Source organism: Maniola jurtina, chromosome 7, assembly GCF_905333055.1.
Source record: "Maniola jurtina chromosome 7, ilManJurt1.1, whole genome shotgun sequence".
NCBI classification, from domain to species: Eukaryota; Metazoa; Arthropoda; class Insecta; order Lepidoptera; family Nymphalidae; genus Maniola; species Maniola jurtina.
The window spans coordinates 8,316,023-8,326,325 of record NC_060035.1 but is presented as its reverse complement, the minus strand read 5'-3'; the positions used below and the strand labels follow the sequence as shown (position 1 = coordinate 8,326,325).

General features: G+C 36.5%; 2 protein-coding genes across 2 annotated transcripts; one reads left to right on the top strand and one right to left on the bottom strand.

Moving 5' to 3' along the window:
• The first annotated feature begins 264 nt into the window (after positions 1-264).
• LOC123866801 (endocuticle structural glycoprotein SgAbd-5-like) lies at positions 265-1,215 on the top strand. Its single transcript, XM_045908506.1, has 3 exons — positions 265-472; positions 740-852; positions 968-1,215. The coding sequence occupies exons 1-3, from the start codon at positions 461-463 to the stop codon at positions 1,158-1,160; spliced, it is 318 nt and encodes a 105-aa protein (XP_045764462.1). The 5' UTR covers positions 265-460; the 3' UTR covers positions 1,161-1,215.
• A 3,661-nt stretch (positions 1,216-4,876) lies between these two features.
• On the bottom strand, positions 4,877-7,840 carry LOC123866693 (endocuticle structural protein SgAbd-6-like). Its single transcript, XM_045908370.1, has 3 exons — positions 7,780-7,840; positions 6,878-7,008; positions 4,877-5,299 (listed from the first exon to the last, which is right to left on the bottom strand). Exons 1-3 carry the CDS (start codon positions 7,789-7,791, stop codon positions 5,092-5,094), a joined length of 351 nt encoding a protein of 116 aa, XP_045764326.1. The 5' UTR covers positions 7,792-7,840; the 3' UTR covers positions 4,877-5,091.
• Between the last annotated feature and the right edge of the window lie 2,463 nt (positions 7,841-10,303).

Genomic DNA, 10,303 nt, shown 5'->3' with positions numbered 1-10,303 from the left:
TTTTAAATATTAGCCATGCTAATCATGACTAATATCATAAAATATTCCCCTGTTCTCTCCAAGTAATCGCATAGCTTGTGCTAGGAGTAGGTACGACAATAGTGCAACAGGTGGGGTTTGAACCGTCCGCCCGCGCCGACTTTTCGGAATTCAGTCTACTCCTCAAACGTTGAGCTATTGGTGCTTATATTATAATAATATCAATTATTGTGCATTATCATTTCACCACGTGTCCTAAGTAATTGGGCACACATTTGGTCATTTATTAGAGATGTCCTTGCATACGCCACTGTGTCAATCTTGTACCTACTTGACTACATTTCATCATTGATCCACGTTATCACCTCAGTTGCAAATAGCTCACTTGCTTTAACTTAAACAAACAATATTTGTATTTAAGAACATCATTTGGATTTCTTCAGTCAGTCATAGATAGCATTATCAAGAAAATCTATAGAAAATGCTCGCTTTGGTAAGTTCTTGACCTGGCAGTACTTATGGTAATCAAAATCTAAGTGCAAATGTAAAACTGGTTGCTAAATGAGATATAATATAAAACAAGTTATTTACGTATAGGGTCTCTTAAAATCATTTTGTTTTAAGTATGTCAAACTGTGAAATATGTTACCGATCTCGATAAAACATACCTTAAATCACCTTAAATCAAAGTGTGTCAATATATTTATGAACATGTGAACGCATTCGTGAATGTTTTATGAATTTAATTTTACATTTTTAGAAACTTGTCACACTTTGCACATTGTTGGTAGCTTTCTCAGCACAGGATACCAAAGAACCAGTTGAAATTATCTCTGAAAAAACATTCGCTAACGAAAATGGATATAACTTCGAGTAAGATTTACAATTTAATTTTTATTTTTATGGGTAAATTGAAGTATTATTTCTACTCATAAACATTTCTGTCTCCTTGGGACTTACAAATCTCAGAGTAATTATTATATTTTAGATTCAAAACCAGCGATGGAGTTTCCCGCAAAGAGGAGGGTCAACTTATCACCGTAGGAGATCAACAGGGTATTGGAGTGAAAGGATCCTACTCATACCTGGCTCCTGATGGACTGCAGTACATAGTATCGTACACAGCTGATGATAAGGGATACAAACCTACGATCAGAATTGCATCAGACAATAATAGTTAATAAGTAAACTAGTTTCTTAGTTTTTGAAAAATGAAATAGAACTCTTCAAACAACATTCAGTGATTTAGAGCTCTTGTGCACTGATTTTATTCAAATCCGATACGATGTAAAACGACCGTAGTCCTAATTAAACACATATTCTCAAATTCCCGCCAGCCTTTAATAAAGGTCGATTTAGATTTTAGACTAAATGAGCGAAATATGCTTGCATATTCCTACAACCCCACTCCGTCAAATTCTCTTTAGATAAGCAGAGTCAGAGTATTTGTACTTATTCCCTATTTTTCCAGAGAGAATTAGACCGAGTGGAGATAAAGTGAGCTTTCACTCCGCTTGCACTTGAGCCGAAAGCTTCGCGCCTTTACATGAAGGTGGACGGGTCCACCTTCATGCAAAGGTGCGAATTCAGCACAAAATTTTCTGGATCCGTTTTTTCTCGGATATGAATCGTACCTAGTGCACAAGTGCTTTAAGATAAAAGACGAGACTTTATCACTAGTTATAACTTAGATACCAAACCTGTGCGACTATAATATTTAGCTGTTTTTATATCTTTGAAATAAATGGCATTGAACTTGACTGATATAAAAATATAATTGTAAAGCCAAGTACCCACTAGCAATAAAACTTGCAGAAGTCAGCTGTGAGTCACTTGCACTGTGTAAGCACTCGCAGCAACATTGACATTGGTAGCATTGACATTGACTCCTACAAGTTTTATTTATAATATAATTTAATTTATTTATTTACTAGCTGATGCCCGCAGCTTCGCCCGCGTGGATTCGTCAGATCCCCTGCAGCATCAGGATTGAGGAGTTGGACTCCAAATTTTTTATGAAACAATGTCGCAAAGTTCCTCTATCGATTAAAAAAGAAATGACGCAAATCGGTTCAGAAATCTCGGAGATTTCGGTATACATAGGTAGAAAAACACAACTCCCTTTTTGAAAGTCGGTTAAAAAAGTAGCCTATGTTACTCCCTGGTCAATTCTCTACTTGTCTGTGAAAATCCCGTCAAAATCGGTTCAGCCGTTCCCAAGATTAGCCTTTTCAAACAGACAGACAGACAGACAGACAGACAGACAGACAGACAAAAATTTTAAAAACGTGTGATTCAGTGTTGGTATCGTTCAAATAACCATATGAGCTTAATATGAGGTAGTTATTTCGAAATTACAGACAGACACTCCAATTTTATTTATTAGTATAGATAAATAATTCTCATTCTGAGAGGAGACTCGTGCTAAGTACAGAAGCAGTGATGGGTTGATCATAATAATGATGATGATGATGATTTTTAAATAAATAAAACTTTTTGAAAGTTGAACCTTGGTGAGATAAATTAATGGGATAAATAATTTAACGTCAACTTAACACTAAACCTACGAGGGATCCAAACGCGCTCTGGTCTGAGGTATACCTTCGGTAGGTATCAATGTCTACCGGGTATTTTTTACTATCAGCATTTAACAAAATTACTTAAAACTTATTAGAAGTTAGAATTATCAAAGCTGTTAAAGCAACTAATTCCCAAGCTTTCTTCTCACATAAAAATCCTTTACGTTGTACGTACCTATCTACCTAATTTTCAATTTGTGTTAAGTTTTCGTTTTATAAAAACTTGTTGAGAGATATTTCCGACATCTTCTGGAAGCTTACTATTAAAACTTATCCAATTGCTCAGAAGCACTATCTACTCAGCCTAGAAACGGGTATTACAAGTTTATTTTTGTTTCTGGTATTCAGCCTAAGACCAGAGTGAACTCTTCATGACTGTAACCATTTTTCTACTGGTACTTACATATTGCTACTGGATACTTGGCCTAATATCCTACTAATATTATAAATGTGAAAGTGTGGATGTTTGGATTTTTGTTACTCAATCACGCGAAAACTACTGGACGGATTTAGATGGGAATGGAGATAGACAACACATAGGTTACTTTTATCCCGGAAAATCAAAGAGTTCCCGCGGGATTTTGAAAAACGTAAATCCACGCGGACGAAGTCGCGACCATCAGCTAGTATGTACATAAATACAATATAATGGGCAATTTAATTTGCATTTGTCAAGGCTAGTCGTCATAATAAACACAAAAGTTTTTCTTACGATATACCTACTTTATATATATTTTTAAAGTTATATCTAGGTGTTACCAATATTTTATTTTCCTTTCGAAAAATTTTTGACGACTAGTTTTTATAATTTCGTTTCAAAATAGTAAAATAGGACCTTTTGTGGTGCAACTCTGTTCATTTGTCCGTCACAGCTGTTTATTTCAGCAACTACTAATGCTATTGACTCTTTTGGAATACTTTTAACTAGTGAAGTCACCATTAAGCGCTCAATCTATGGATGCGCAAAGTTTTTGTCATTATTTACTTATTTAGTTCAACGCGTGTTCAATTCGTGTTCAACGTGTGTTCAAATAGTATTCAACACATTTCGATCACCAGACCTCATTGCGGCCTTTGTGGTGTGCAGTTGCAACAACTGGGCACCATAAAAAAAATATCATTTTTAAAGGTGTTCATTGTGTTCATGTATTAAATTATAACTGCTTTCGACCTCGAATTCGCTCAGGTCAGTTCTAGTCTGGATAATTTTAATTCTCTACCTTTGGACGTGGATTTATGACTGATTAGGTATATCAAGTAGGTACCTATAATATGCTTCCGTTCTTTTGGTATGATTAGCGCAAAAACCAATAAACTGACTACAATTTTATGACAGCAGAGATTATTACCTGAATATTTACATCATAATACATCGAAAGGCCGATTCACACCAATTGCGTATGCAGCACGTACACGTGACACGTGCGTAGTTACGCGCGTGAATCCGTAGACATTACTGCACGCAGTAGGTCTACGTGAACGTTCACGCCACGCAAGTGGTATGCCATGTTTCATACAGTTCCATATGTTTACAATTGTTAGATGATATTTGATAGACTTTATTTCATCAAAAAATAATATTAAGAACCTTGAAAGAAAATGGAATTTCGCTGGAGCAAAATAATTTGTTTTTATTTTATTCTCATCTTGATTAAGGCATCCTCATTCCTCACAGGTAGTTGCAAAAAAAAATATTAAGTGTCCTTGTGTTTTTTATTTTGAACTTTTATACAGACCTAATAGACTATTTAAAAAACTTATGGATAGCTTTGTTTGAAATAACGCCGCTTCCAAACAGGTAGGATACCGAACAGCGAATCCCAAAATTCCGATCTGTTATAATCAAGTCGTGACCACATAGGTACCTCGTATGGATATCGTTTTATTAAAAATAATGTTCTTCCCACAACTATGTTTTCTGTTATAGCGAATAATCCGCTGTCGATGAGAGGAGAGCTACAGGTGCCTACTAAAGCTTTATATTTTTGCTGATAGCTCATTTATACCCAAGCCAAGTCATTTGCGGTTCATTATGTTAAATTTAAAATTTGGATTCGCCACAGAAAACGAATGATGTCATTACTTATCAACAAACACTGAAAAATGGGTTGCTGATACCCCGTCTCTCATGGCTTGAGCACAAACAACGCATTATGATAACATAAATTATTCAAAGCTTGAAGAAAGTGACTGTTTTAGCAAATAACTGTTTGACGGTTTAAGATTGCGGAGTGTGTGTAAGGGCCACACTGTTGCCATCGAGTATCTTTTCCTTATATTTCCTTGTATTATTACCTATACATAGTACACTTGGTTATACACTTAAGACGAGTTTACATTACGAATTTAGTGGCATAAAATTAGTGTCATTAATCTCAACATGCATGAAAGTAATTTCGTAATGTAAATTCCTCTTTACAGTATCCTACTCTGATGTGCCGGTGCGTGAACTTGTATTTGTCTAGGTGCTATCAACTTTAAAGTATTTTAATTATAATAGTATTTGGTCTTCAGCAGTAACATAAATTCTGGCTTAAGCCTGGGCTGGAGCAGCAGGCTGATTGTCTCCAACGCTTTCAGAGGGTTGATATCCATTTTTGTCGGCTACGAATGTCACGGATATCTGCTGTCCGTCAGGAGCGATGTATTTGTAGCTTCCCTTCACGGAGAGACCTTGCTGTTCAGTGTCGTTCTTGTATTCGCCTTGCTCTTGTCTAGATGTTCCATCACTGGTCTCGAACCTGAAAAAATTGGTTGTCTGTAAAGTCGGTTTACTGACGATAGTTGAACGTGACAACAAAGGTCGGTTGTGGTTCTTTGTCGCTCGTTCCACGCTCTCGCTTGCACTTCAAGCCTTACATGGAACGCCTCAGAGCGAGGTAACGCCGCATGAGTCATGTTTTTTCGTGCGTGCAGCTGGCTCTATCGAATTATAAGACGTTGTCACGTCAAAAATCATAAAGCAGAGTTTAGATAAGGATTCTATCATTATGGTGGTATTAAAACATGCAAATCGTTAAGAGATAAGTTCTAAAAGCGCTGCTGCATAGCGAGTCATTCCTTTGTAGGTATCGGACGCATCTCGATCGAGGCAGAAGCGCATACTGCAGGCGAGGCAGTGTGATTTCCACCAACCACGCGGCTGGTCAACCAAAGCCTCGCTTCTGCACTTAGTGGGGACACTACTGATGGTGTTGCCATTGATCTACTATCTTTACACAATAAAAGTAGAAACTACAACTGACTTATGAATCATCGTAAAGCTCACCCCACTGGGTATAGGTATTTGATATTTGGTAGGAAGGTTCTGGTTCTTATAAACTCCCGACTTATAAAACAGTTTAAGAAATTAAAATCGGTATAAACCTAAACCCATGCAGACAGTCGCAAGAAAAAGCTAATTTTTAACCCCCGATCCAAAAAAAGGGGTGTTATAAGTTTGACGTGTGTATCTGTCTAGTGTAGTGTATCTGTATGTGGCATCGTAGCTCTTAAACTAATGAACCGATTTTAGCTTAATTTTTTTTTTGTTTGAAAGGTGGCTTAATCGAGAGTGTTCTTAACTATAATCCAAGAAAATCGGTTCAGCCGTTTGAAAGTTATCAGCTCTTTTCTAGTTACTGTAACCTTCATTTGTCTGGGGTGTTATAAATTTTTAATTTAAGTACACTTGTTATTATTAAGTAAATAATCTTGACAATCAATCCTTTTTACTCAGGCACATTCAAACCCGAACAATTAGGGTTTTACTACTTAGTTTATTGTTTTATAACCTCATGCAGGTAAATAATTAACTAAGATTTAGCGTCACTAAAATGCCATTTACGCAACAACAACTGCAACACCTCAGTGTGCATCCATATTGTGCATCCGCTCCTCAAGGTCTCACGTGTTCATTTTTAATTTAAAACCTATAGGTACATTTGCATATTGCCTATTTGTTTTATTACACGCCAGTGTGAATAAATATGTCCTTATAATAATTTACGAGTGTGTCCTTAGGCTGGCTAAATTGTTACCTACTATTCAGCTACCTACTTAGGAAATAGGAAACAAAATATTATCAATAATACTGTTAAGATTCTGGGCTTATTTTTGGAACCCTTAAATAAACTTTAAATTTGACATTTTGACAGATTTGCATTACAAAAACTCTCAAAACTTCTTTACACCTCTGTTAGCGCCATAGCCACAGATAACCAGACTCGTAAAGAGATGGCGCCTGTTCTGAAATAGATTCAATAAATAACAAAATGGCTTTTCAATCTCAACTCAACATTGAAACGTTAATTTTTTAATATCATAGAATTAAGACTCACTCAAAGTTGTATCCATTAACATCGACTTCAGATTCTTGCTTGAGAATTTGTACAGGAGGCTGTGCTTGCGCCTGCGACGGGTCTTGGGGCAACGCGCTAACTAACGCAACAACGGCTAGAGCGAAAACCGTCTGAAATAGAAAATCATTTACTATAGCTACTTACACATATTTTATAGTGTGCAACGGACTAAGATATTTAAAAAAAAATATTAGCCATGCTAACCATGAGTAATACTCAAGGGTAAAGCTTGTGCCAGGATTGGGTACGACAATAGTGCAACGGGTGGGGTTTGAACCGCTGACCTTTCGGAATTGAGTCCGCTCCTCAACCGTTGAGCTATCGAGGCTCTAAATTAACACCAATCCAGACCATTCGATCCTAGGCCAATGTAGCAGGCCGTCATGAGTCCTTTAGATGATAGATTCTGCAGTCAATTCCGTTAATCATAAGTGATAAATAACTGATGAACAAGTTACAAGATCATCATCCAGATATTTGCCATCTCATCAGTCACCATATTGGACGGTAGGTTATCCGTCACAACAGTGCCTGTGGCAAATCCAATAGCAAAGCCTATCGTCTAATGGACTCTCAAGTGCTAGATGGAAGAACTTCACAGGAAAGCGTTTTCACCATCCGCGTAAGGAAGATAAGCCTCAAGAAATCTACTTCCATTTGGTATAAACCACCTGGCGAAGACCATAATAGTTCATACAATATTTTGATTTTTACTAATGAAAAAACTGACAGGTAATTTAATTCAGTTTATTTATAAATAACTGTTTGTCACAAAAGTACCACTTTCAGTGCGTCCTGCGGTCCTACTCATCATCTAATGTATCGGCAGTTTTTTAGACTCACTTATAACTTTTTTGTAAATAAATTTAGAAAAAACTTACGATTTTCATCATTTTGACAAAAAATTGGGGCTGATGGAACAAGTATGAATGTTTGGACGAGTCCTGAACGTCTATGGTCTGCACCGAAACCCCGAGCTATAAATATCTTCATTGTATTGACAATACAGTGTTACGAGGTTTCATTGACATCAAAGGTGCTAATCACAATCATGCAAACAGTTTATTTAAGAACATCCACGAAATTGTTACAGGGATTTGTCAATTGTGTGAATTGCGTTGCATGCTGACCATGCACCCTGTAATACATATGAGTAGGTCATATTATATGTATATTGACACAGTTCCGGAGTTTAAAAACCTAAATCTAAATCAAATCACTTATTCGAATTGGGTGCCATTGTACACTTTTTGATTGCCAATAATGGAATTTGTAAGATAATGATGTGATTGTGATACTTAATTACGTAAACTTGAAACTAAAGCTCCCAAATTCCAAACGCGCCTTGAAACCCCAACACATCTGCCAGTGGTTACTGATCACCGTACATTAGATTCTACATAAGATTGTAAGGAGAAACTTTAAGACAAAAACTTATCAACTTATCGACTACCTAATGGGGTGACCATATTTTCTGCTCATTAGGTACACTATTTACCTATCTTTTTTTTACTTCGGGCTGATTTCTCAATCGCCAGTTAAACTTGAACTGACGAATTTGGACATTTTGATAGATTTCCTATGTAAAATCTATCAAAACCTCTTTATCCCTCGCATGTAAATTATATTTGAGGATAGAAAAATCGCAATTATTTTTCCAGTACTACTAAAATATAATCATAGATACCTAAATAGGTGTTGGTAAATCATAGGTACCTAAATAGGTGTTGGTAAATCGTGTGGTCTACTACTAACAATAACAGTTACATAACGTAAGGTATTCATCTCTGAATACTATATTATAACTGCCTAGTAGGTAAAGCTGTAGCACACGAGCGATTGTCGTGCATAAACGAGGAAATGTTTTTGTCAACCAATAGTATCTGTGTACTATTGCCATGAAGTTACTTTGTCATCTGTTTGCAAAAAGGCCACAGTTCACGAAAGTTAGGAAACTTCTAACAAAACTTCTAGGATTCGACGTCACTGGCAGGCGTCAAATGTTAATAGGTACCTTTAGCGCAGGTAGCCCTAAAGTACCCTATTTTTCTTAGATTTTAATTCACCATAGCCTATGTTTAACAATCGTCGATTCTGGATGAAACCGAGAGTTTCTTCACTCTAGTTCAGTCTGAAAAGGCTCTCAAGTCTTAAGTAAAATCTATTAAGGGCAAAGCGCATTTTTACAATCAATGTCTTTCTTGATAATAACTCAAAATACGCTCTACCTATTTTCTTTGGCATAAACGGCATAACGTCAAGCTCAGGCGCGCATCCTTCGTGTTTGATTTTCAGTTTGCCCATTTCAAATGTCAAAGTACGAAAAGCTGACTTTAGATAATTATACAAGTGTAAATTAAAAAGGAGATCATTCTAGCTCCATACATTTTTGGGCCTTTTCTGAAAGTGCCGGCCAACGAAAAAAAATGGTACGGATCGTTAAAACTAGCCATTTGGAGTAATAGTTAATATGGCAGAAAAATTGTAGGATTGTTCTGAACCAAGTTATACAAGGTCGAAGATTCGTCATTTTCATACATTTTTTTGATTTCTAAAAGTGCAAGGAAACATAAAATAATGTTAGATATTGCTAGAATTAATTATTTGAAGCAATTGACATTATGACGCGAAGGCTGTGGGGCCATTATATGTCGTGTTATACAAGTTATACAAAAATGAATATACTTTGTATAATAATATAATTATAATTGTAACCGATTTTATGATTTTGTTACTATTCTTATTGTTTTATACGAATTTGAAAACACGTACAATTATTTTGACTCCCACGAAGTGCTGGATCAGCTGCAATGTGGACAAAATTCGTTTATACATACCTGGATTGTATGCGGCCTTGTAATACTAGGTGATCTCATCCAGCTAATTACTGACCAAACCAATAAATCTAAGCTTGTTACCATTTGCCGCTGGATGGTGGAAGTAATGAACAATTGCTTTAAAAGAGATTTTCGTTTGCTCAGGATTGATCAGAGTGACCGGGCATTAAGTAACGTGATCGATTATTTCAGGATCGCGGTAACGTTGCTAAACAGCTACCATGTTCTGATAGACAATAACATGTACTACAGACGTGATTTCCTTGACAAAATCCATGAACTGATCAATGAGCAAAACAGTTCAGCAGAACTTGTTAGCACAAACAATATGTAATTATAATAGAAGAAGAGCTCATTTCCAGGCTATGGAAGCCGACATCCTCCATTCAATGACTTTCCTAGATTCACGTTCCAGAAGAATTGACGCAGGTTGCTTTGGGCAGCTATCGACTGAAGCAAGCCCGTAGTTACTATGGTGAACAGTACGTATAACCAAATGGTGCATTCATCACAGAGCTCGCCGGAGATATCCCAATTCCCAGTGGCAGAAGTTTGGGAGATGGCTGGA

Bases quoted from the DNA above. Each gene is read 5' to 3' on its own strand.
- LOC123866801 (XM_045908506.1), top strand. The intron at 853-967 runs GTAAGATTTACA...ATTATATTTTAG, and splicing joins GAAAATGGATATAACTTCGA to ATTCAAAACCAGCGATGGAG.
- LOC123866693 (XM_045908370.1), bottom strand. The intron at 5,300-6,877 runs GTGAGTCTTAAT...CAATTTTTTCAG, and splicing joins GTTAATGGATACAACTTTGA to GTTCGAGACCAGTGATGGAA.